Here is a 27,675-nt window from a genome sequence, read left to right on the forward strand (position 1 = left end):
TGGTTTGAATCCCTGTGCTGACTAGGTGAAAAATCCATGTTCCCTTGAGCAAGGCACTTTTCCTAATTGCTTCTGTAAGCAAATGACTAAAATGTAAATGTGATGTTTAATGCAACAACACTTCATCTACAGAGATGTATCAACACGATGCGGTTTGATAAATACCCATAACCTGTTTTCTTCTGAAGCTCACAGCAACTGTTGCACATAAAAATAACATATAGTGACAACAGCTGTTCCTTTCTTGAGGAGTGTTAATCAGTGTTGAAAGGAACGTCTAGGGCTTCGTTTTATTTTGGTCATGTGGTTTGGTCACCTCTCCCATCAAAGGCACTTCAACTGAGGAAGGAGAGAGCGAGAGAATGGTAGAAGGACCCTGGAAAGAGATTGCGCGAGGAAAATGAAGAGAGAGAGGAAGCGTGAGACAGATCGATAGAGATGGATGAAAGGTGCACGGAGCAATTGCAGCACTAGAATGGGAGAAAAGGTCAGGGAGAGAGAGAGAGGGGTAGAGATGGTGAGATTTGATTGAGGCTGTCAGTCAGTAAAGTTAACAGAAGTGGTTGTGTGTTATTGTAGCCTATGGTTCAGCTCAGGGACGGTATTGTGGGGGGCGCTACTTCACAACAGAACCGATCACTGTGACACCTTAACAAAGACTTGTGATTTCAGACTGGCTCGGCCTCCCTCCCAGTCCCAGACAGAATAGGGAAGGAGAGGACAGAAGGACCGACTGGGGAGAACAGAAAGACATAATAGATAGGGAGGGGACATACAGACAGACAAGGTAGAAGACTGATTAACAGGAGAGAGGGAGATGTCTTTACAGTCTGAGGTGTGGAGATATGCTGCCATCTGGTGGTGAAAGATAATACAGCAGCCACATCCTCCAACTCTTGTCCATATTTATTTTCATTTATTTAACCAAGCAAGTCAGTTAAGAACAAATTCTTATTTACAACAGTGGGACAATTGTGCGCCGCCCTATGGGACTCTCGATCATGGCCGGTTGTGATACAGCCCGGGATCGAACCAGGGTCTGTAGTGACGCCTCTATATCACAGAGTAGGGTGAAGTTGCCTCCCCCCCAGACTGATCTACGGTCAGTTTTATGTACTTCCCCCTAACGGTTAAAGTCAGATTGTATGAGGGTTAAAGATGACTCTAGATCTGTAGGCAACTTCTACCTGGATCGTCCAATTGATCAATGACTTCTAACATGCTGACCACACCGCTCGCGTCGCAAAATCAATGTACACATACATGTTATTCAATCATCGCACCCACACTGCTCACGAGCGTACGCGTAGCCAGGCGCTAAAATAGAACTTGGTTCCATTGGTTTTTAGGAGCATATACCCACTGGGTGATTGAAAGATGAACTGAGATTCAGCGGTAGTGGTAACGCACCTTGAAGTTGTTTGCCAACCACCATATAAAGTCCAGAGTTGAAAACTGGAGGAGCGATTACTTGATATTTCAACCTCCGTGTCCTGATCGCATCTGGTGTGGGTGGACAAAATCAACATGCGCACGAGCGGTCTGGTCAGCATGTAACGATGCCATTATGCTGTTGAGCAGCTCAGCTACACCAGAGGAGAGTTCAACAGAGCTTCTGTTTGCGGTGAACATGTTGCCAGAGTAACAATTTGAGTTGAATAAATATTCCAAAATGTTACAGTGAAACTTTTTGTAATGATTTTCTGTGGCTTTTTAGCGACAGTATTCAAACTGAAAATGACTTAGCCACTCCTACTAAATATAGTAGAAAGTCTACATGGCCACTTGATTTTGTAGCGGCAGTTAAGACCTGAAACCGATACTTACGTTCACCGCACACTACCTTCTGACTGTTAGCTAACGTTAGCGAATGGTCGTGGCTAACACAAAACAAATGGAATATGTTAGCTAACATTAGCCAATGTTCGCAAACTATTTTCCTTGTTGAACGCACCCCAGGTCAGTGAGGCTGGGCCAGGGGGTGTCCGGGCCTTCTCCAATGGTCAGCTACACAAGGTCAGTGAGGCTGGGCCAGGGGGTGTCCGGGCCTTCTCCAATGGTCAGCTACACCAGGTCAGTGAGGCTGGGCCAGGGGGTGTCCGGGCCTTCTCCAATGGTCAGCTACACAAGGTCAGTGAGGCTGGGCCAGGGGGTGTCCGGGCCTTCTCCCATGGTCAGGAACTCTGCCCAGTTGCCACGGAAACCATGTGAGTAGACTCCTGTGTCAACGACAAGGCCCCAGTAGAGACTGTGGGCAGTCTTGTCTCGGAGAGCGGTGCGCGCCTCTCGCTTCGTCACATTGTAGCTGACATTGATGAGCTGCAGGACCAGCAGGTGTAGTAGTCCACTAGTCACTATGCAGCTATACCACGCACAGGTGAAACACAGCGCTGAGCTGGAACACACACACACACACACACACACACACTGAATAGAGGACATGACTCATACATTCCTGAAAACCATCTCTAGCCCCTAGCCCAAACCCTCTATTTTTAGAAACCAGATGTGTTAACAATGAGCTAAGAGGAGCTTTAATACACAGATTCCACCTATCTGGTTTCTACAGATCTACAAAACACCCATGGAGGAGGGAAGGGGCTATACATATACAGATCTACAAAACACCCATGGAGGAGGGAAGGGGCTATACATATACAGATCTACAAAACACCCATGGAGGAGGGAAGGGGCTATACATATACAGATCTACAAAACACCCATGGAGGAGGGAAGGGGCTATACATATACAGATCTACAAAACACCCATGGAGGAGGGAAGGGGCTATACATATACAGATCTACAAAACACCCATGGAGGAGGGAAGGGGCTATACATATACAAATCTGAGCAACATAACATTTATTACAGTGCTGAGTGGGAGACAAAATGGCTGTTACACTACACACATAACAACAACACAAGCATTATCAGCAAACACACACTAACACACATTTACCCTTACACAACAAAGCCATGCTGAGCCACAGTAACTGCTCTGTAAATCTGGGTCAGTAGGAGGGCAGGTAGGGGAAAATATAATGATGAAGTCTCTTATAGAAACTTCAAATCAACCTACATTTCCCCTGTAAATATCCAATTATTCCAAAACATCACAGCTTTAAGTGTCCCAGACAAAAGAAAATACTGCTTTGATGCAAATAAAAAACACTTGTTCCCTTAGAGTTACCAGGATTGGAATTCCGAACAGGGGTTTGTTCGTTATGTTCGACTGTGGTGAATGAGCCTACAGCAGCCAAGGTGATAATGGCTGGGGTCATTTTTGCTTGTGTTTCCTGTTCTCCAAATAGCATTTTAAAATGTTTAAATTGTAAAGAAATGCAGTAAATGAGCTTCAACTTTCAACCCGCTCCCCGACCTCACTAAAACCGTGGTTACGGCCCTGGTGCCAGTGGGTATTTTAGGACACTATTGATCTACACCACCTCATTTTACAGGCTCCTTTTAGCCTCTAATGCCTAACATGCTGACTACACCACTCGCGTCTCATGCGTTGCAGAATAAATGTACACATACATGGTATTCAATCATTGCACCCACACTGTTTGCGCGAGTTAACGAGCGTCCACGTAGCCAGGCGCTAAAATAGAACTTGGTTCTATTTGTGATGCTTGATGCGCTGCAAGTCCTGCCTCTCCCATCTCCTCATTGGTTTTTAGGAGCATATGCCCACGTGTGTGATTGAAAGATGAACTGAGGTCCACACTCCAGTCGGTTGTGGTAATGCACCTAACATTGGTTGCCAACCGCCATATAAAGTCCAAAGAAGAAGCCTGAAGGAGATATTACTCAAAACAAACTTTTACCCTTTTATCTGTGGATTAATTGTCGGAGTAGAGGACCTTGTGCATTTCAGGTAAAATAGCCACCCAATGTTAATATACCAGGACAAATGAGCTAGCAACAGCAAGCTAGCTGGTTAAATTGCCATAAATATTTAATGCTTTTTGACAAGTCCCCAAATTAATATAATTGGTTCAGTTTGTTATGATATTTCAACCTGCGTGTCCTGATCGCATCTGGTGTGGGTGGACAAAATCGACATGCACGCGTGTGGTCTGGTCAGCATGTAATAGCGTGTGTGTGTGCATTATGTATGGTGTGTGTTACCTGTGCTGGTTGTAGACGCCAGGGCAGTAGACCAGAGCGGTGACAAGGTTCTGTTGAGGACACACGCTGCGCAGCACCAGACTGATCCCATACAGAGAGGTCAACAGGAAGAGGAGGAGTGTCAACAGGAAGCTGCGGTGATTGGACTGGCCCACACAGCTGTTTATCCTACCACAGTGTTGACATGACACACACACAGACACAGACAGCCAATACACTGTACTAAGATCATTGGGTTACACCACACACAGTACAGCGCTGACTAATTTGGATGAGAGCACCTGCTGCTAAATGAATATAATGTACAGTTGAAGTTGGAAGTTAACATACACTTAGGTTGGTGTCATTAAAACTCGTTTTTCAACCACTCCACAAATTTCTTGTTAACAAACTATAGTTTTGGCAAGTCGGTTAGGACATCTACTTTGTGCATGACAAGTCATTTTTCCAACATTTGTTTACATGCAGATTATTTCACCTATAATTCACAGTATCACAATTCCAGTGGGTCAGAAGTTTACATACACTAAGTTGACTGTGCCTTTAAACAGCTTAGAAAATTCCAGAAATGTATGTAATGGCTTTAGAAGCTTCTGATAGGCTAATTGACATAATTTGAGTCAATTGGAGGTGTACCTGTATTTCAAGGCCTACCTTCAAACTCAGTGCCTCTTTGCTTGACATCATGGGAAAATCAAAAGAAATCAGCCAAGACTTCAGAAAAACAATTGTAGACTTCCACAAGTCTGGTTCATCCTTGGGAGCAATTTCCAAACACCTGAAGGTACCACGTTCATCTGTACAAACAATAGTACGCAAATATAAACACCATGGGACCACGGAGCCGTCATACCGCTCAGGAAGGAGACTCGTTCTGTCTCCTAGAGATGAACGTACTTTGGTGCAAAAAGTGCAAATCAATCCCAGAACAACAGCAAAGGACCTTATGAAGATGCTGGAGGAAACAGGTACAAAAGTATCTATATCTACAGTAAAACGAGTCCTATATCGACATAACCTGAAAGGCCGCTCAGCAAGGAAGAAGCCACTGCTCCAAAATAGCCATAGAAAAAGCCAGATTACGGTTTGCAACTGCACATAGGGACAAAGATCGTACTTTTTGGAGAAATGTCCTTTGGTCTGATGAAACAAAAATAGAACTGTTTGGCCATAATGACCATTGTCATGTTTGGAGGAAAAAGGGGGAGGCTTGCAAGCCGAAGAACACCATCCCCACCGTGAAGCACAGGGGTGGCAGCATCATGTTGTGGGGGTGCTTTGCTGCAGGAGGGACTGGTGCACTTCACAAAATAGATGGCATCATGAGGCAGGAAAATTATGTGGCTATATCGAAGCAACATCTCAAGACATTGAGTTGAGGCTTGGTCGCAAATGGGTCTTCCAAATGGACAATGACCTCAAGCATACTTCCAAAGTTGTGGTAAAATGGCTTAAGGACAACAAAGTCAAGGATTTGGAGTGGCCATCACAAAGCCCTGACCTTAATCCTATAGAAAATGTGTGGGCAGAACTGAAAAAGCATGTGTGATCATGGAGGCCTACAAACCTGACTCAGTTACACCAGCTCTGTCAGGTGGAATGTGCCAAAATTCACCCAACTTATTGTGGGAAGCTTGTGGAAGGCTACCCAAAACATTTGACCCAAGTTAAACAATTTAAAAGGCAATGCTACCAAATACGAATTGAGTGCGTGAACCTCTGACCCACTGGGAATGTGATGAAAGAAATACAAGTTTATTCTATTATTCTGATATTTCACATTCTTAAAATAAAGTGGTGATCTTAACTGACCTAAAACAGGAAAGTTTTACTAGGATTAAATTTCAGGAATTGCGAAAAACAGTTTAAATGTATTTGGCTAAGGTGTATGTAAACTTCTGACTTCAACTGTAAGATGTACTTAGAACCCGTGATTCCACCAAACACACACACATACACGTCTAAAGGGTTTGAAGGTTATTGTTTTTGCACGATTGTGTGTGTGTTACAGATCAGTGAGTTTCTCACACACAGGCCTATGGCTGATGACAGAGACAAGAGAATGTCACTGATAATTGCTGAGACATTGCTTCTTAGGTCTGGCATGACACTGCGGAGACATTGCTTTGACGTGGCTGTGTAATAATTGACAGATGAGCCTCCTGTGTGTCCAGGCAGACAGGGGTGTTTTAATGGGACCCACCAGACACAGTGGTGGTCCAGCCTCAGGACACAGATGTCACAGATCCTGCAGTGTCCCGCCCTGGGGGGCCGCAAAACCCTGCACACAGAGCACCAGTTCCTGCTCTGCTCACTATTCATCTGCTCCACCCCCTGGCCCTGCTGCTCCGACCCACTACCCCGATTGGCAAGCATTACTTCCTGCCCGACCCCATTGTGGCCGGGGTCTCTGTCCGGTGGAGGGCTGTGATAGGTCACTGTGCTGTGGACGTAAGCCGGGTGTGGCCATACGTAGCAAGGTTCTCTCTTGGTGTGGACAAGGGCGGCCAGAGTCAGGGCCACCCCCAAGGTCACTGTGCCCAACTGGGTCAGCTCTACACCCCCCCTGGGGAAGATCTCGGTGAGGAAGAGGTAGTACATGTAGCCCAGGGAGAACAGGGCCAGGCTGAGAAAGAACAGGGTCCGGCCCTTCTTGCGGTGGGTGACATAGTAGTACCATAGAACCAGGACCGGTAGAGCAGTCAGAACAACTATACCCAACAGGAAGTGAAGGGCTGCGACGTGTAGGAGGACAGGAAGTAGGAGCAGCGGGGGGAGCACCGATAGGTCGACACGCCGGGCTCCACCCCAGAACCAGGGAACACGGAGGCGGTCGGTCATCACAGTAACCAGATGGGACAGTGAGTTGGCCTTCTGGGGCTCTTTTTTCAACCATCTGAGGGAGAGAAGCAGACATTCACTTTCTGATGTGATACCAAACTGGATGAAGAACCATTAGCTAAGAGTGTGAAGGTAACTGGCCGTAGATGGGTAAGCCACTCTCTCACCTGTCACAGGCATCGTCCAGGTCCTCACAGTCACAGCAGCAGGCTGCCACATGGCTCCGCTCCCCCTGACGGTCCACATACTCACAGCAGCACAGAGGCTCATCCTGCTCCAACGCCTTATTGGCTCGCTTCTTCATGACGGACAGCCAGGGAGCCTGGAAAGTGATCAGTCTCCTGTGGTGAACGAGCCAACAGGAAGGGATGGAGATGAGTGGTGTGTGCGTGTCCTATTCTCATGGCGGTGCAGATAGATAAATGTGTGGCAGGGACTGGTTAATCATTTTTAGATTGGTAGTTAGTCTAGCCAGCTATCTAAACTTGTAGTAATCATGGCTGAATACTGACAAATAATTGTGACTCCTATATCGGTCCACTAATACAGAACCAGTAAAGGCCCAGTGCAGTTTTTCATGGGGCAGCACCCCTATTTCCCGCGGCTCTGTTGTCCAATGAACCATTAGTATACATCTCTGAGAAGTCTAGCAAATGGGGGAGGCGAGAGGAACATCAATTTGATCATGTGGGCAGATGTCATTCTTTGTTGTGTATAATTATTTATCTCTATTGTACCATTTTGTAAACTCTAGATACTGTAACAGTATGAATCTTATCTGGGGGCTTCCGTATTAGCTCTGTGGCATTGGCTGTCATTAAAAATCCGAACCGGAGTCGGGAGTGATTTATTTCTCGGTGGTCTCCAATGCGCTTTTACGCAGAGGTCACTGCTACCGATATGGGCTCTCAGCGGGGCGACAGACTGGTGTTTCTGCCAGCCAGTCCGTGAAGGCTTGTGCGTATCAAATGTCACATCCGCTGTGGCCAAGAGAACGGCCAGTGGAGTAAATGCCTTTCCTTCCTCAATTGTTAAAAAGTTCCTAGAAAATGAAGCCCATGTTTTTTCCCCCCTCAGTTAACCCATGGAATAGTGAATGCATATAGACTTAGCTTTTTTCGACTCCCCGATCGAATGTAGCCTATCTGAATGCTGTAGCAGACGATTGTCTGCCTTAACCCTAAAGCCCTGGATAAAATGTCACCGTCTTGAAAGTTGATACGAAGCATCGTTACATGCGTCAAGATTAGCGGTTACCAGTTGACTCTATACTTAATAACCCTATCGTTAACTACAAACATGTCACGTGGAATGGGAAATAGCATAACCTACCAGTATTCGTGTAGTTTGCTGAAAACGAATCATATGTGCTACTTCCTTACAAAAACTGTAGGCTGGGCTACATTAGAAACTGCTTACTGAACTGTCGCGGAAATGACAGACTGGCCAGTGGCCACAGACAATGGTGTTCGCAACTACACGTCTAAACATGTTCAACTGAATGTAGCCTAGATATGCAATTGATTTAGGCTACCTGCCCAACAGTGTTGTCAATCCAACAAGGTACAGTATTTGTCGTCTCCCTTACGGCATAAAAGTAATTCCATAGCCTATCCCAGACCGCGCGACACTATTGTGCCACGGAAAGCACCGGAACCCTATAGTCGCTCCATTTAACCCTTTCAAAAGGCTGCTCATCTCCGATGGTATGTTTTGTATTAAAAGTGAGGTCTTCAAATATACCTCCTCCTCCGTCGCTGGTGTAATCTTATCAGGCAAGCCTGCCTCTCCTGTTTACAGAGTGGCAGGGTAAGTGTCTTTCTCCCTCAGACTTCTGACGTCAATACAGGGAGTAACCCTTTCCTTTCCGTAGGTTAACTTTTGCCAATGCGCATCAATACAAGGTAGTCCTATTGTCTATCAACAATCCCATGTTCAATGAAATAAGCAAACATTAAGCCTATTATAGGCCAACTTGCAAGCTATTTGGGTCCAACGTCAAGGTGTTTCTTCAAAGGTCAAAGATAAGTGTTTGGCTAAATGTAACCTATCAACTGGAGAGCTAAGGCCGCTGTAAATTAAAGCACTTGTCTCTTCTAACAAAGTTGATTTCAACAGCCACAATAATGATGCCTATTCATTTGAAAGACAGTGGGTGTTCTTACACATTAAAGGTAGACTTAGCAAATGACATTGCCTCTAGCAGCACCCCAGATATTGACATGCAAGATTTCACTCACACACCATATCTGCGCAAGTGCACGTTTCACGCTTTTAGCCAAAACAGCAGAGAACAGACACCATGCGGTCTACTTCATCTCTCGGAGACTACCTTTAAGGACTTCGCTCAACTACAGTTACGGAATATGCAGCATCAGACTTCTGGAGCTGGTACAAATACTTCACGGACAATCGAAACACGGGGGAGGGGTGTATCTGTGCATGGTCCCAAACCTGGTCCCACGAGACCAATACTAACGAACCACCCACCTTCAGACTGCCAGCACAAATGCATGGGTGGTATTTCAACAAAGTGAAGTAACCACTAACGCACTCTCACATGTGGTTAGTAAATCCTGTTATGTACCCTCCCCAGAGAATTAGGATCAAGGTATAAAGATCCTGATTGTAGTCAGTGCTTTTAGCATGCCGTACCCCCACCTCACATTAACAATAATATGTGGAGAAATATGGTTTCTTTATTCAAAGCATCAAATATGTCTTACAAATGTGCAAAATAGCCAAGGTAATTCAACTTCATATATGGATAGTGTGGAAAACAAATAGTGTGTACCCTTAAACTAGTCACATCCCATAGTTTACACTAATGCAATGTAAACATCAAACAAAACTATGGAAGATTCCTGTGCAATTATAGAACAAGGATGGGTTTGACATACAATATAACATTTTACCGCCACACACGAGTGGCATTTGTTTGAGAAAATGTAAAATGGTGATTAACAATTTAAAAAAAAAACAAAGCTAACAAGGCACTAGTGTGGATTCAACTCAGAATCCGCTGCTCAAATTCTTATAGTGGGTGTACAGATATGCAGTGCAGTGTTTGAGTGACGTGGCTTCCTGAATGGGTTTGTTTTACCATCATGTGGAATGAATATGAATTACAGAACATTCACTAACCCTCTTAATTTAGCTTATTGTATATGGAACGGTCATCAGGACTTTAACGTAATTAACAAAATGCAATCAGTATTATTATTTGCATATTTTAGCTCCAACCAATTAGTCCTGAGAAAGTTCACCTGGGCGTGTGTTCAGTGGGGTGCAACATTACAGAAGGTTCAGATAGAACTATATTATGTAGAACAAACAAGCTTCTCCATCATGTAGAATAAGGATTCATGACAGCTTTATAGAAGACATTTCTATCTGCAGTGTTCAGAACATTGCACCCTTCTAAATACAACACTGATCTTGAGCTCTGCTGTATATTTACAAACCAGCTGCAAAACCACCCAAAGATAATTTTCTCTTTTTAAATGCGTCATCTGTCAATCCAAAACAGCATAATTATTCACATTTACACGAGCAGAAACCCACAGCCATTCAAATATTATTAATAAATTACATTCAAAGTATTTTCTAATTGAAAAAAAATGTATTCTAAATAAATCTAAAAACATAAAAAGTACACAAGGCACTTGTGCAAAAAGTAAAAATCTTACATTGGGATTTATTTCTATAACATCATTGGCTCATCTGCTGTGATGAGCTTGGCAATGGAAGGGGTACGCAGTGAGGCATGCTGGGACTGCATGGAATATACAGTAGTCCAGAAGAACTTCAACTTAATCACTGTAACCCCAGAACATTAAGGAAGAATAAAGTACTCCCTAACCCAACAGACAATAGAACCTCACATAAACCCAAGTCCAACAGTCGCCTCCCAGTGTTGGTGATGTTTGGGAACCATTCTCTTCCACCACAGCGCAGGACCAACAGTTGAACTTTAAAAATACATTCATCCACCTAGTAACACACTATCAATGGCCCTGGGACTTGTACCGTTGTTGCTCTTAGTAACAAGTAGTCGGTGTGTGGGTATTCCCTATAGCAACACCCCTACTTGGGAGAGTGAGTCCTCTGAGGCGCATCCCCGTAGCCTTTACGACCCCAGGGTTCATAGGGCGTAGTGAAATCACGACGGCGTCACTGAGGCGTTGCTGTCCTATTGGTTACAAAGTTCTGCTGAAGCACCAATAGAGAGCAGCGGAGCTGTAGAGAAAATAGGAAGAAAACGGTCAATGACCGTCCAGATACACCTGCAGGGGTCATCTGGGAGGCTGTGACACTGACACACCAACACAGCTGGTCATCTGACTCACCTGCTCCAGTAGGTTGATGGAGTCCTGTAGAACAGCTTTCAGCAGCAGAGTCTCCTCTCTGGTCCTGTGTGGAGGGGCCGGTCCGGGACTAAAGTCTGGGGCAAAACTGAGGAGACGGACAAAGACAACAGGAGAGAGAATTCCTCAACATAGCTCACACCAACCCAATCGTCAGAGCAGTGATTACGCCAAGGAATGGAGAAGGAAAGGATGCTTCCAAATCAGGTAAACTAAGGGGATGTGGCTGACCAAAACAATATTTAATTTGTTCAAATTAGATTAGGGTTAGAGGTTTGCTTAAGGTTAGGTTATAGATTTTGGCTAGTCGGGCTGTCAATTTTTTTATTTTTTTTATTTCACCTTTATTTATCCAGGTAGGCTAGTTGAGAACAAGTTCTCATTTACAACTGCGACCTGGCCAAGATAAATCACAGCAGTGTGAACAGACAACACAGAGTTACACATGGAGTAAACAATAAACAAGTCAATAACACAGTAGAAAAAAAGAAAAAAAGAGTCTATATACATTGTGTGCAAAAGGCAAGAGGAGGCGAATAATTACAATTTAGCAGATTAACACTGGAGTGATAAAAGATCAGATGGTCATGTGCAGGTTATGTGGGATGTTGGTCAGAGATGTCCCTTCAGTCTCTCCCACCTAAGTCTTGGAACAAGGCCTCAGCCACCCAGAGAGAAGTACTCGTATGCTTTCACTCAGTGTGCAGCAGCCTACCTGCTCTCGGCCCTCTCCCGGAGGCGGTTCTTGGTGCTCAGGTACATGCGTGTGACCACGTCCTCCATGGCCCACAGCTTAAAGAACAGCCCCAGGTTCAGTACTGTTAGGATCAGCATACTGGGAAGAGCAAGAGAGAGGAGGCAGTAAGGTTTCTGATTATTTGAGTTCAACAAACACCTGGCTAATATACTGCAAATACACACACGCCTAAGTACTGTTTGAGCTCATGGAGCAGAATGTACTCAGACAATAGAAAGGTTGCATGCTGATTTATGCTTTGAGTGTTGACTTACATGATGCTCATCCCAGCTACGATGGTAGAGACGTTCCACTGTGGACCCTTCATATCCATGGGATCTGACACACAACCGGAGACAGGAAGTCATTACAGGAGACACAGCTTGAATGGAAGACGGATGACTGTGCATTTTATAGGTGATCAAGTCATGTGCTTGATTACTGATTGTTTGTATTGTATATGTAATGTTATTCATGTGTGCAGAAGATGGTTGTCCAGGGCTAAATAACAGAAGAACATGTACCCGTGTTGCCCTCTCTGTGAGGATCTAGGTCAGGCCTGTACTGGTTGCTGGGGTTCAGGTGCTCCTGTAGTGTCCGACTGAATGTCCTCCTCCGCCGGTGACGCAGCCCGCCAATTGTCTTACCATGGTCTCCGCCTCCCTGGTTCAGCTCCGCCTCCTCTTCCATCAGCTCCGATTCTGTGATGACATAGGGTGAAAGGAAAAGTCAGGTTAAATGCCTTGGAAAAAGGGGGTGGATAAATGACTAGCAGAGGTGGTAAGGGTTATGTAGAGAGGACTGCCGTGCAATCTGTGGGTGGGGGGGTTCTAATTGACTTCTCATGAGGCGAGTTGGACTGTCAGTGCAGGGCTTTGATTCAGATCTACTCTGACGAGACTGGAGCGGGTGACGAAGACGGGTCGTTATACAGTATAGGAGAGGGGGCGAGGGGTCGTCACACACACTATAGGAGAGGGGTCGTCACGTCACACAGTATAGGAGAGCGGGGGACGGGTCGTCACACAGTATAGGAGAGCGGGGGACGGGTCGTCACACACTATAGGAGAGCGGGGGACGGGTCGTCACACACTATAGGAGAGCGGGGGACGGGTCGTCACACACTATAGGAGAAGGGGTGACGGGTCGTTATACAGTATAGGAGAGCGGGGGACGGGTCGTTATACAGTATAGGAGAGCGGGGGACGGGTCGTTATACAGTATAGGAGAGGGGGTGACGGGTCGTTATACACTATAGGAGAGGGGGTGACGGGTCGTTATACAGTATAGGAGAGGGGGTGACGGGTCGTTATACACTATAGGAGAGTGGGTGACGGGTCGTTATACAGTATAGGAGAGTGGGTGACGGGTCGTTATACAGTATAGGAGAGTGGGTGACGGGTCGTTATACAGTATAGGAGAGTGGGTGACGGGTCGTTATACAGTATAGGAGAGTGGGTGACGGGTCGTTATACAGTATAGGAGAGTGGGTGACGGGTCGTTATACAGTATAGGAGAGTGGGTGACGGGTCGTTATACAGTATAGGAGAGTGGGTGACGGGTCGTTATACAGTATAGGAGAGTGGGTGACGGGTCGTTATACAGTATAGGAGAGTGGGTGACGGGTCGTTATACAGTATAGGAGAGTGGGTGACGGGTCGTTATACAGTATAGGAGAGGGGGTGACGGGTCGTTATACAGTATAGGAGAGGGGGTGACGGGTCGTTATACAGTATAGGAGAGGGGGTGACGGGTCGTTATACAGTATAGGAGAGGGGGTGACGGGTCATTATACACTATAGGAGAGGGGGTGACGGGTCGTTATACAGTATAGGAGAGGGGGTGACGGGTCGTTATACAGTATAGGAGAGGGGGTGACGGGTCGTTATACACTATAGGAGAGGGGGTGACGGGTCGTTATACAGTATAGGAGAGGGGGTGACGGGTCGTTATACAGTATAGGAGAGTGGGTGATGGACAGAAACCAGTGAAGCAGCAACATACTTAGAGAGCAGGAGTTTATTATGGCCAACCCAACACACTCACAGGCAGAGACTCATTGGAGAAAGTGTAGGGTCACGCGTACACTAACAAAATCGGGAAGCAAGTACAGGGAGTGAATTTAATACACAAACAACAGAACAAAACAAGAAACACGAGTAGCGTACAGACATGAAACAAACAATAACGCCCGAGGAAGGAACCAAAGGGAGTGATAGATAGAGATTCTGAAAGTTGGCGTGGAAGAAAGACGAGATCTCCAAGGCTGCTACTCACCCAGGTGTCTGAAGTAGTCCTCCAGGCCGCTCCAGGAGTTCTTGGTGATAAAGGACTTGACCAGCCCCCACGGCTGCTTCTTATACTTCACATCAGTATACACCCTGAACACATCAGCACATCAACTCTACAGTTGTATTTTAATCAGTTACATGGGTAATTAGTCACCACAAACTCTCAAGTACCAAACAGTGCTGATTTTCGTTCTCTGTAATCAGGAACTGACCAATAGCTACCAGCAAGAAGAGAGAACCAACAGTACATAGGCCAGCAATATGTGGAAGTGAATTTACCTTTCCTAAAGGATATTGGTCTTTGACACACAAAACCCACTGGGCACACACTGGTTGAATGAACCTTATTTTCACATCAGTGAAAGTTGGTTGAACCGACATGGAATAGACATCGAATTGACATCTGTGCCCAGTGGGAAACATGTAAAGGCACCTTTGCACTGAACAAAGACTGACCACAATGAGAAACTCAACCCCAATACCCTAAAAGTCCTTACACTAAAGTAAACAGAGCAAATATTAAATGTCTGAAGGGTGTGTTGTCACTGCTGCTCACCTGAGTCGACACTTGTGTTTGGAGTGGCGGATGATACAGTAGAGGTTCTGAGTGTAGAAGTAGTCGTGGTACGGGACGTCGTGTGTGTAGACTTCCGCATCGACGAGGTAGTACTGACCCTCCCTGGATTCCTTGTACAGGATCTGACAGGACAACAGAGTTACACACTCTGGAAAACACACTACACAACACACACACACACCCTGCAGACCTGGGCTCACCTGGTTCTCTGTGGCGGTGGAGAACTTGCCCACCAGAGGGTTGGTGATGGCGATGGTGTAGTTGAGACTCCTCTTCATGGCGCCTGACGCTTCACTCTGCCACGGGGCAAAGCTGGCATCTAAAGACAATCACACATAGGTTAACAAAACACACCTATTATTCTATTTGGTACTGCACTGAAATGGAAAGGCCTGAATTATTTCACACACACCACATTTGGACCAGGGATGGGCACATGCGCCGCGCCGCGCCGCCTCCCCCCCCTTTGTAGGCCTGCGGATCAATCTCCTCCCCCCAAAAAAATACTCAGGTCGGGTCTCAACTAAATTTCGAAATTTGGTTGTGCATCAGCAGTTTCTCTTATGTCAGTCACTCATCTAGCCAAGCCAGCTAACATTTTATAGATTGGTAAGTTAGTCTAGACGTTCTAAACTTTTAGCAATCATGGACAAATAACTGACTGGGTGGGCCCCCATTAAATGTTGTTAATCACGCTCACTCAGATATACACTTTAGTTTTAAATATCTCTCTGCCCCATGGTAAACTGTGTATAAAACTGCACATTTTTCTCTGTCCCTCCACCATTGTTTAGTAAGGCAGAGGGGCCCTCCAAACAAATGTTTACTTAGGGCCCCCAAAAGGATCTGACTGCATGTGTGAGTACTGTATGCAAAGCCAGGAGCCACTGTGGCCCCTCGTTGTGCACATCCCAATTTAGAAATTACAACAACTCTGGCATTCACATTCAAAAGATTGATTAGGATGGATTACTCATCACAAGCTGAGGACTGTGCGCCATATATAACAGGGAGTGTTGAGGACTGTGCGCCATATATAACAGGGAGTGTTGAGGACTGTGCGCCATATATAACAGGGAGTGTTGAGGACTGTGCGCCATATATAACAGGGAGTGTTGAGGACTGTGCGCCATATATAACAGGGAGTGTTGAGGACTGTGCGCCATATATAACAGGGAGTGTTGAGGACTGTGCGCCATATATAACAGGGAGTGTTGAGGACTGTGCGCCATATATAACAGGGAGTGTTGAGGACTGTGCGCCATATATAACAGGGAGTGTTGAGGACTGTGCGCCATATATAACAGGGAGTGTTGAGGACTGTGCGCCATATATAACAGGGAGTGTTGAGGACTGTGCGCCATATATAACAGGGAGTGTTGAGGACTGTGCGCCATATATAACAGGGAGTGTTGAGGACTGTGCGCCATATATAACAGGGAGTGTTGAGGACTGTGCGCCATAACAAGGAGTGTTGAGGACTGTGCGCCATAACAGGGAGTGTTGAGGACTGTGCGCCATAACAGGGAGTGTTGAGGACTGTGCGCCATAACAGGGAGTGTTGAGGACTGTGCGCCATAACAGGGAGTGTTGAGGACTGTGCGCCATAACAGGGAGTGTTGAGGACTGTGCGCCATAACAGGGAGTGTTGAGGACTGTGCGCCATAACAGGGAGTGTTGAGGACTGTGCGCCATAACAGGGAGTGTTGAGGACTGTGCGCCATAACAGGGAGTGTTGAGGACTGTGCGCCATAACAGGGAGTGTTGAGGACTGTGCGCCATAACAGGGAGTGTTGAGGACTGTGCGCCATAACAGGGAGTGTTGAGGACTGTGCGCCATAACAGGGAGTGTTGAGGACTGTGCGCCATAACAGGGAGTGTTGAGGACTGTGCGCCATAACAGGGAGTGTTGAGGACTGTGCGCCATAACAGGGAGTGTTGAGGACTGTGCGCCATAACAGGGAGTGTTGAGGACTGTGCGCCATAACAGGGAGTGTTGAGGACTGTGCGCCATAACAGGGAGTGTTGAGGACTGTGCGCCATAACAGGGAGTGTTGAGGACTGTGCGCCATAACAGGGAGTGTTGAGGACTGCGACATAACAGAGAGTGTTGAGGACTGCGACATAACAGAGAGTGTTGAGGACTGCGACATAACAGAGAGTGTTGAGGACTGCGACATAACAGGGAGTGTTTAGGGTGGATGGGGTGATGACTCACTGGTGATCTTCCTGGCGTTCATGAATCTTCGCATGAAGTGGGAGTCAGTAAAGAGCAGCTCAAACATCTTCTCTGCGCTGATGTTGAAGACCTTGTTCACATAAAGCCTGCCCTGCTGCTCAGAGACACACACCCTCTCCTCTATAAGAGACACCGGGAGAGGGGTTAACATGATCTGAGGAATGCCTCTGAAAACACATCTAAGATGGTGTCAATAGCATCACACAAACACATACTCTAAAGATGCATGCATTTAACAAACACATTTGGGAATCATTCTTACCCTCCTCTGCGCTCTCCTCTGCGCTCTGTTCAGAGAAGTGGTCCAGGTTAGTGTTGAGGTCCAGAGAGAGCTCTGAGCGCTTGGAGACTCTCTCCGGGGCAGAGCGGTCCAGGGATGGGTCAGAAGTGCACTGAGACGAGGTGCTGTGAGCATCATCCTGTAGGACACAAACACAATGGCAATGTCACTCTTTCTGTCACTCTGGCTATGGAAGCCTTGCTATGTACATGTATGCCATCAATGGGACTCATCCTTCATTTGCAAAACTCAGACAATGAAGAAACAATATGGAGACAGTATGCCTCTACAGAGATCACTTAATATCATCCAAGCCTTTTGTGACATTAACATGCCAGGTGTCGTACCGCATTCCTCGAATTGGCGGTGCTCTCTCCGAGAGGTGAGGGTAAGTCCTCTCCCTGGGGCGTGTTGGGCTCAAAGGAGCCCTGATCCCCTGGCTGGAGGCGCAGAGTAGACGGCCTCTCCAGCCTCCCAGAGTCCTCTCCACCGGGCCTCATGGTCAGGCTGCCAGGGACCAGATGGGGAAACAGATTAAAGAAATGTGTCAGTCAGACAGATATAGGTGAATGCATGCTGTTCACCATGCAGCACCAGATTGATAGATAAGATAGATGAAGAGTCCTGCTAGTCCTCACCTAGTGTGTGTCTGCGTGGTTGATTCTGCAGATCCCTGTAGACTCTCCATTTCTTCATGGCTCAGGCCCAGATCATTACCATAGTGCTGCTTGACCACCAGCCACAGCTCCAGACTAGTCAATGGCTAGGAGAGAGAGAGGACAGAGGAGAGAGGGGGTTTAATTGGGAGGAACAGACAAACAGTGGGGTATGATTAGATTTTTGGTATCATGGAAAAGCAACAGATTTTGGTGTACACAGTTCCATCATCCGTCAGCTGCTTGTAGGCTATAGCTTGCAAGAGCTCAATAGTCAAAATCATGAGGATTAATTCCTCTGTCTGGCTTCCTCCAGCATAACCATTTTCTACCTGTGCATGAATCTCACATCACCTCCAGTCTTAGTTTCAACCAAACAAAACAGCCCTAACCTGCTCCACACTGATGCCACAAGATATCAAAAAGCAACTCACTGTAGATTAGCGCTTAAGAAATGCAAACAATTATATAAAAGAACTGACGCAAAGACGATAGCTGCTACCTTGCGCAGTTAAATTGTAGCCTATAGCTATTGACTAATAGCTACAAAATATACTCAGCAAAAAAAGAAACGTCCCTTCTTCAGGACCCTGTCTTTCAAAGATATTTCGTAAAAATCCAAATACCTTCACAGATCTTCATTGTAAAGGGTTTAAACACTGTTTCCCATGCTTGTTCAATGAACCATAAACAATTAATGAACATGTACCTGTGGAACGGTTGTTCAGACACTAACAGCTTACAGACGGTAGGCAATTAAGGTCACAGTTATGAAAACTTAGTACACTCAAGAGGCCTTTCTACTGACTCTGAAAAACACCAAAGGAAAGATGCCCAGGGTCCCTGCTCATCTGCATGAATGTGCCTTAGGCATGCTGCAATGAGCCATGAGGACTGCAGATGTGGCAATAAATTGCAATGTCCGTACTGTGAGACGCCTAAGACTGGGCTACAGGGAGACAGGACGGACAGCTGATCGTCCTTGCATTGGCAGACCACGTGTAGCAACACCTGCACAGGATCCGTACATCACACCTGCGGGACAGATCCCGGATGGCAAAAACTGCCCGAGTTACTCCAGGAACGCACAATCCCTCCATCAGTGCTCAGACTGTCCGCAATAGGGTGAGAGAGGCTGGACTGAGGGCTTGTAGGCCTGTTGTAAGGCAGGTCCTCACCAGACATCACCGGCAACAACATCGCCTATGTACACAAACTCACCGTCACTGGACCAGACAGGACTGGTAAAAAAAGTGCTCTTCACTGACGAGTCACGGTTTTGTCTCACCAGGGGTGATGGTCAGATTCACGTTTATCGTTGAAGGAATGAGCGTTACACCGAGGCCTGAACTCTGGAGCGGGATCGATTTGGAGGTGGAGGTTCCTTCATAGTCTGAGGCGGGGGTGTCACAGCATCATCAAACTGAGCTTGTTGTCATTGCAGGCAATCTCAACGCTGTGCATTACAGGGAATACATCCTCCTCCCTCATGTGGTACCCTTCCTGTAGGCTCATCCTGACATGACCCTCCAGCATGACAATGCCACCTGCAAGACAGGAATGTCAGTTTTCTGCCATGGCCAGCAACGAGCCCGGATCTCAATCCCATTGAGCACGTCTGGGACCTGTTGGATCGGAGGGCGAGGGCTAGGGCCATTCCCCCAAAAAATGTCTGGGAACTTGCAGGTGCCTTGGTGGAAGAGTGGGATAACATCTCACAGCAAGAACTGGCAAATCTGGTGCAGTCCATGAGGAGATGCACTGCAGTACTTAATGCAGCTGGTGGCCACACCAGATACTGACTTACTTTTGATTTTGACCCCTCCCTTTGTTCAGGGACACATTATTGAATTTCTGTTAGTCACATGTCTGTGGAACTTGTTCAGTTTATGTCTCAGTTGTTGAATTTTGTTATGGTCATACAAATATTTACACGTTAAGTTTGCTGAAAATATATCCAGTTGACAGTGAGAGGACGTTTATTTATTTTTTTGCTGAGTGTAGATTGTTTATGGACACTATGACAAATACAAAGTATATTTTTTAAACTATATGGAGGGAGAATAATAAGTAAATGTAGATTAGAAATGTATTTTGAGTTTGTTCAATCGTTCAAAAAAACAATTTATTAAGATTGATTTCCTACAAACAGGCACGCGGGGCACCTGCCCTGGAGGTCAGAGACCCCCCAGATAGCAGATAAAACACGTCATAAGCCATGACAAAATATGTCGAATTGCAGATAATTAGCTTTTAAAAAATCTGAAAATAAAGTAGGTGCCCCAAGACCCCAAATCCAGCCCTGCCCATTCAACAGAATCCATTCAAGCAAGCCCCATATAGAACCAGTTTCTTCAATCCAAATCACACACACCCGATCATCATTTAGATGAATAATCAGTCACTTGTTACCAATCAAGTCAAAATAACAATTTTAAAATATGTTTTACTTACTTCTCGGTAGCCATTTTACTCTGCTCTGGTCTCTGGACTGAACTGTGATAATCTCTACACTGTCACAAAACAATCAGGAAGTCCTAGCGCCCTCAGCCCGACAATTGGAACACGAGCGCTCCACCCATTGATACAGAGATAGGTAACCTCGATAACAACTCTACTGAATGCCAAAACTCTGGTTCAGTGACAACGAAAATCAGATCGGTTGATGAATAGCCTCTTTGTGGCGTAATGCGAACGACTGCCCTGAAGAATGGATAGGTAATGAAAAGACAGCTCTTTCTGTCTTAAGCAAATAAACCTTCCTAGCCACACCTTGAGGGGTCATTGAACTTTACCGTCATTCGCTAACTCCCGAGTCACACTAGTGTTATTGTGGAGTTGTTTGCACAGCTTAATTCCCTTGGTCCACAGTCTTCCGGGTATTGCACTAGTTGGCCATAGAGTTTGCATTCATTCCAGGTGCTAGAATGTTTTAGCCCCACTCTGCTATCAAAAGAGCGAGTACATTATAAAATGTACTTCTATTCCCCTTGTATACTACATAATAACCGAATGTTAGGGGCATGGGGCCAGTCCGAGGAGCATGGTGTGTACTCAGGATTGATTAGATAAGAGCAGTCTGCCAGGGTAAAGTCACCAAAGCCTTGCATACTAAATAGGACTCCAGATAAGTTGCATGGAGCTATGATAACCAGATAGTGTCCATGTTGTAGGGTTATCTAGTCGTTGACTTTCTTCATGTCACTGGATCAATGCCATTCCATAGGTGATTACCGGGAACACGTTGCCTTTTAGACACAGAGCCAAGGTCAGTTTAACTTGTTGTCAAGGGTAGGATTGAGTGAGGGGAAGATGATCCTAGATCTGTGCTTAACATAACTCCTACTTATAGAAATGCCCTTGCCATAGAAATGCTTGCTGTCGAGACAACCAAAACCATGGTGACAACAATGTTGGAAGGGGGGGGGGCAGGGTAGTGTGTAACTGGGTGTGGAAAAGGCCCAGTGTTGAAAGGAGGGGACATTCTGGGTGTCCCATTTCCAGTGTTTTTGACAGCCCTCAATCCATATCCACACAATGCTCTATCTGGACAGGACAGCCGATGGTGTTTCAACATAAACAGAACCGTGGACCTGCCATAGCTAACAGTACTTTACACCCAGGGTGCATCCTGAATATGGCACAGGGCCCGGGTTAAAAGTAGTGCACTTTATAGGGAATAGGGTGCCATTTGGGATGCATCCCCCAGTGAGTGAAGTGAGGTTATATGAGGTCGCTGTCAGCTGATCTGTGCCTCACCTTGTCCATCAGTGTGTTCTGCCACATCCGGAACACTCCCTGGTAACTCTTCTCTCTGGCTGAGAATGAAGTGAAGAACAACTGTAGGGAAGAGAGACGCTTCAGTTCAAATTAAAATTCAACCCCAAAAACTGTCTGCTTTGCATATCAGCAATCAAGTTTTCAAGATATATAACTACTGAAATAAAATACAGAAATACAGCCGGTATGATGCATTTTGCATCATATGATTCCCCCCAAAAAAAATATTAGTCCCAAAATGTTTTGCATGTCAAAAAATGTTGGGATATAGTAAGTACTACAATATAGTTTGTGTGTGGAGTTTTGCTTTAATATTATTGCAGTGATAACCGTCTATTGATTTGCATTGAGGAGAGACAGAAGGGGTAAGTAGCATGTTATTTTGTCAGTGCTGCTGTACTCTTGAGCATGAAAAGTTGCTTGATGGGTTAAACCATGAAAAGTAGCTTGATGGGTTAAACCATGAAAAGTTGCTTGATGGGTTAAACCATGAAAAGTTGCTTGATGGGTTAAACCATGAAAAGTTGCTTGATGGGTTAAACCATAAAAAGTTGCTTGACGGGTTAAACCATGAAAAGTTGCTTGATGGGTTAAACCATGAAAAGTTGCTTGATGGGTTAAACCATAAAAAGTTGCTTGACGGGTTAAACCATGAAAAGTTGCTTGATGGGTTAAACCATGAAAAGTTGCTTGATGGGTTAAACCATGAAAAGTTGCTTGATGGGTTAAACCATGAAAAGTTGCTTGATGGGTTAAACCATGAAAAGCACAGGGTCTCTTAGCTCTGGTCCAAGGCGTTAGTGCAACTGTCCAGGGATATTGAACAGAACCCAGGTGTTGTATGAGTGACTGTACCTTCTCAGAGTCTGTGCAGATCTGAATGGCGTTGGGGATCAGCCGTGCGGTCTTCTCTCTGTACATGGCCTTGATGTCCCTCAGAGTCAAGACTATCTACGACCACAGAGCACAGTGTTGTCCCTCAAGAGTCTAAGCTATCTACGACCACAGAGACGTCCCTCAGACTCTAGGCTATCTACGATTCCAGAGCACACTGATCACATCCTTAACACGACCAGAATAATGCAATATATATAATACATTTGATTTGATATACATATTGACGATATATCATTATCCAATTTAATTAATCCTCGAAACAGAAAACTGTGCCTTTATTTTTCCTTTCCCTCATGTGTGAGCTCACCTTTGTCCCCCAAAACACATTGCTATAGAAACAGAGCCAGTTCTCCGACAGGTAGAGGCGTCCCTGCAGTAGAATGTCTCTCTGGAGGGCACAGGTGTAGTCTGGGGAAAATACACGGGACGCAGCGAGAGATGGGTATACACTTAGACACAGGTAAGGTACAGGTGTGCTGGTATATGCAGGTAAGCTCTGTAGGAGCTTAGGACGTCTGGTGAGAGAGGTGCCGATATGTTTGGTTTTTTGACAGATGGTGATAGGGGAGCCGTATCTGGCTTCTTTCTCTCACACACACACACAACTCACCCACAATGAGTCTCTCTGACTCAGGCAGTTCTCTGAACAGCTTCCTAAACTCCTCAACCCTCTGTTTGTAGGTGGGGGCAGGCAGGGCTTGGGGGGCGGCCAGACACTGGCCCAGAGGGTCGGATCTCGGATTAACAGGCTGCAGAAATAACATTAGAATCACATCAAAGCTCATTTGAAAACGAATTACTATACTACAGAGGTCATGCTGGCTGAACCTCTGTTGAATTCAGTATATAGAATATATTAATCTGACAATTGGTCAATATGCTCTCGCTATTCAGTAAATACAGAGAAGGCCAAGAACTGAACACTAATGCAGCTGAAAAACAGTATCACCCCACAAGCATTGTACATTGTCAGTGTTGGGGAAGCTACTCTGAAAATATCTATTTCTTCACACCAAAATAAGTTAGGCTACACTAAAGCTACCCCTATGAAAAAGTAGTTCACTACAACCAAACTACTTCCTGAGAAATTATATTATACAAATCTGAAATGTCAGACTACAAATTGCAAGAGCAGATCTGTTTGGGGTTATACAGTGCCTTCGGAAAGTATTCAGACCCCTTGACTTTTTCCACTTTGATACAAACCTATTCTAAAATGGATTACACTTAAAAAAAATTAAAAAAGCGAAAGGTTTTTGAAATTTTAGCAAATGTATTAAAATCAAACAGAAATGCCATAATTTACATAACTATTCAGACCCTTTGCTATGTGACTCGAATTTGAACTCCGGTGCATCCTGTTTCCATTGACAATCCTTGAGATGTTTCTACAACTTGATTGGAGTCCACCTGTAGTAAATGTAATTGATTGGACATGATTTGGAAAGGCACACACCTTTCTATACAAGGTCCAACAGTTGACAGTGCATGTCAGAACAAAAACCAAGCCAAGAGGTCAAAGACAGGGTTGTATTGAGGCACAGATCTCAGGAAGGGTACCAAAAACATCTGCAGCATTGAAGGTCCCCAAGAACACAGTGGCCTCCATCATTCTTAAATGGAAGAAGTTTGGAACCACCAAGACTCTTCCTAGAGCTGGCCTCCCTGCCAAGCTGAGCAATCAGGGGAGAAGGGCCTTGGTCAGGGAGGTGACCAAGAACAACATAGTGACTGACAGCTCTAGAGTTCCTCTGTGGAGATAGAAGAAACTTCCAGAAGGACAACCATCCCTGCAGCACTCCACCAATCAGACCTTTATGGTAGAGTGACCAGACGGAAGCCATTCCTCAGTAAAAAGGTACATGACAGCCCGCCAAAAGGCACCTAAAGGAGTCTTAGACCATGAGAAACAAGATTATCTGGTCTGATGAAACAAAAATTTAACTAAAGAGTCGAGGCTGTAATCATTGCCAAAGGTGTTTCAACAAAGTACTGAGACAAGGGTCTGAATTCTTATGTAAATCTGATGAGTTTTATTTGTATTACATTTGCCAACATTTCTAAAAAAAACAATTTTTGCTTTGTCAGTATTGTGTGTAGATTCAGAGGGGGGAACTATTTAATCAATTTTAGAATGAGGCTAACAAAATGTGGGAAAAGTCAAGGGGTCTGAATACTTTGACAGCACTGTACATTAACAATGTGTCATTCAGCCTATTAAACACAAAAAGGTTGTTTGAAGTGAGAATTAAGCAGGCCTGATGCCCAAAAAAGGAAATTGCCTACTTCATCCACATTTATTTTGACAAAAAAAAAAACTAGTCTAGTTCCAGTACTTAGTTACACCACTACATGGAGAAACAAAGTAAAGAACCACTGAAAACACTACCTAGATTTAGATTACTAGTTGAACTACATGTATTTTATTTAACTAGGCAGGTCAGTTAAGAACTAATTCTTATTTACAATGACAGCCTACCGGGGAACAGTGTGCACAGAACTGCTGTGTTCAGGGGCAGAACGACAGATTTATACCGTTTCAGCTTGAGGATTCAATCCAGCAACCTTTCGGTTACTAGTCCAACACTAACCCGTGTAGTTGTGTCACTAGTACATCAAGTCAATAGCTAATGTAATGATATGTCTACATAACACATTGGAGAATAGTCAGAATGGTCTTCTCCACAAGAGTGCAGTAACAGTTGATGGTTTGATGTGTGTATGAGTGGGGAGTAGGCGGGCTTCATGGCATATCTATCACAGGAAGCTGCTGAGGGGAGAACGGCTCATAATGGAGCAAAGGGAATGGCATCAAACACCTTGGAAACCATACGTTTGGTGTTTTTGATACCATTACACTCCAGTCATTACCACAAGCCTGTTCTCCCCAATTAAGGTGCCACCAACCTCCTGTGTATACTATGTAGGGGTAAGTGCATGATAGTCACAGACAGGTAAACAGAGGGGCTCCCTGTATCTTACCTCATGATCCTCAGAGTTCCTATACTCCCCCATGGAGGCTGTCTCATCTGTGACATCAGTGCCCACCCCTGACCGGGACACCTGGTCCATCAGATCCACTGTTCCGCTGACTGGGTAGTAGAGATAGAGACCTAGTAGCTTTAGCACACAAGATAATTCCAGCAGTCTATGTCAGTATAGCAGGACTACTGGACTGGACATCCTGCTGCTATAAAGGGATTTGTTTGTTCATGGCTGGTCTCCACTGAAGATGGTCAAACTTTGCAGACCATGCTAAGAGGTATGAGGATGGAATTGATATCCTATGCAGGACTCTCACTTAACCCACTTTTCTGATGAGAGAGTGAGAGCACAAAGAAAGAGGCACAACAAAACTGGTTTATCCTGCCCTGCCTGTCACCCAGGAGAAACATTGTGTTCTGAATGAGAAGTGTTTTGAGATTATTTAATATCATTAGTTCTATGAATTGATACATTCTGATCACTTTGAATTCATATTTATATTCTGCGCTCTCAGGCGAACTTGTCATTTCCATTTTGTTCGCAGTAAGTTCAAAAGACTGGACATGAAGAGCAAACATTTTAGCAGTGCGAATCTCAAGTGATTAAAAAGATTGTATGATATCTAAACACTGCGTAAAGGGAGATGCGTATTTGCTCGTCCACTGTGCCAAATTCCGTTGGCATACGGGCCTACATGTCACGTTTGGGTGGTATTCGGGACTAGGAAACTCGGAAATGTCCGATTTACTAACTGGTTGTAGCTATACACGTGCCGCGTTCAACCAGTCTGAAATGTCCGAGTTTTCTTAGTTCCGACTAGCACGTGAACGTGGCAATAGTGTGTGATCGCATCAGGCCAGTTGTCAAATTCCTCATCCATCACCATAGTTGCTTTCAATACAATACAGTTAACGACTTGGAATAGCGAGTTGGATGACAGTCAAAACATTTTTCCCAGTCAGCTCTTTTTTTTAAAGTTGTTTTGAACGAGGCACATATCCGATCTCCTGTGGGATACAACGTCAGTAATAAGCAGGTCAAAGACTGTGCACATTCATAACCTACCTGGAAATGACACGAGATCTTTATCTTCTGCACGGAGTCCTATGTGAGTCCGGGATGAAGCTTTGTGAAGACCCAGATTCTTGTAAGCATGTCACCACCGGCTCCGTTTGACATGTGTCATTCATGCAAAACTAACTCAGGCCTTTCCTTCGGCAATGTGCACCGGTAGGTTCCTTAAATAAATGTGTGGCGTCATAAATAGCCTATATGTGCTGCAAGCCCGTCCACCTGATAACAGGTGAGACGAGTGGACGGATGCTGCGTTCATAACCAAGTGGGAAGGTAGTATTTACCATATTCGAGTACGGAAAAATCAGTTGAACGGCCATCCAACTGGTAATTACTAGTGGGAAACGAATCTCTCATCCATGAGCTCCGATTTCTTCCACATGTTGAATTCTGACGTCACCTACTAAGGAAATTACAGCATTTACAGCAGTTAAATGCAACAAAATATTACTTATAAAAATCAATCTACTAATGGTTTTTGAACACAATAATTTGTTCACAAGCATGATAGCTGTTCTTTTAGTTCATGGGTAATGTTTGCCATTAGTCAATCAGCACTTCTCAACGAGTTCAACGCATGTGAATGCATCCAACTTCTATTTATGACTTCACAGCGGGTAATCACCACCTTCCCACTTGGTTATGAATGTAGCATTAACTTTTCACCTGACCCAGCCCATCGAGGAAAATACCACGAAGGAGTTGTCACCATGGTCATGCTTTGCTCATCATCATTTGCATACTTTAACTGGTGGCTGTCAAACAGGTCTAAAAAGAGCCATCATTCTTTGTTCTGTTCAAACCTCACAGATCTTGTTCT

General features: G+C 45.1%; 2 protein-coding genes across 11 annotated transcripts; both read right to left on the reverse strand.

Moving 5' to 3' along the window:
- Window positions 1-891: 891 nt before the first annotated feature.
- On the reverse strand, window positions 892-8,834 carry LOC110489680 (palmitoyltransferase ZDHHC23-B). 7 transcript variants are annotated; one of them, XM_021562446.3, is made up of 5 exons: window positions 8,717-8,834; window positions 7,141-7,314; window positions 6,336-7,028; window positions 4,133-4,300; window positions 892-2,395 (listed from the first exon to the last, which is right to left on the reverse strand). In XM_021562446.3, exons 2-5 carry the CDS (start codon window positions 7,275-7,277, stop codon window positions 2,122-2,124), a joined length of 1,272 nt encoding a protein of 423 aa, XP_021418121.3. In that variant the 5' UTR covers window positions 7,278-7,314; window positions 8,717-8,834; the 3' UTR covers window positions 892-2,121. The 7 variants fall into 7 exon arrangements, with proteins under 7 accessions (XP_021418121.3, XP_090055485.1, XP_021418123.3 ...); XM_090199359.1 differs by having other exon boundaries at window positions 7,141-7,295; window positions 8,717-8,820; XM_021562448.3 differs by having other exon boundaries at window positions 8,306-8,820.
- An 818-nt stretch (window positions 8,835-9,652) lies between these two features.
- Window positions 9,653-27,430, reverse strand: LOC110489679 (protein Aster-C). Of its 4 annotated transcripts, none has more exons than XM_021562440.3 (18): window positions 26,847-27,430; window positions 25,779-25,888; window positions 23,407-23,545; window positions 23,104-23,204; window positions 22,755-22,850; window positions 21,879-21,959; window positions 18,102-18,226; window positions 17,811-17,970; window positions 17,446-17,602; window positions 17,163-17,303; window positions 15,145-15,263; window positions 14,924-15,066; window positions 14,354-14,457; window positions 12,601-12,777; window positions 12,352-12,415; window positions 12,056-12,175; window positions 11,323-11,428; window positions 9,653-11,212 (listed from the first exon to the last, which is right to left on the reverse strand). In XM_021562440.3, the coding sequence occupies exons 2-18, from the start codon at window positions 25,866-25,868 to the stop codon at window positions 11,147-11,149; spliced, it is 1,989 nt and encodes a 662-aa protein (XP_021418115.3). In that variant the 5' UTR covers window positions 25,869-25,888; window positions 26,847-27,430; the 3' UTR covers window positions 9,653-11,146. The 4 variants fall into 4 exon arrangements, with proteins under 4 accessions (XP_021418115.3, XP_021418116.3, XP_090055486.1 ...); XM_021562441.3 differs by having other exon boundaries at window positions 25,779-25,916; window positions 26,847-27,086; XM_090199360.1 differs by lacking the exon at window positions 25,779-25,888 and having other exon boundaries at window positions 26,847-27,062.
- Between the last annotated feature and the right edge of the window lie 245 nt (window positions 27,431-27,675).

The sequence above is a fragment of the Oncorhynchus mykiss genome, chromosome 15 (genome assembly GCF_057628025.1).
Source record: "Oncorhynchus mykiss isolate SJ-2025 chromosome 15, ASM5762802v1, whole genome shotgun sequence".
Classification (NCBI taxonomy): Eukaryota; Metazoa; Chordata; class Actinopteri; order Salmoniformes; family Salmonidae; genus Oncorhynchus; species Oncorhynchus mykiss.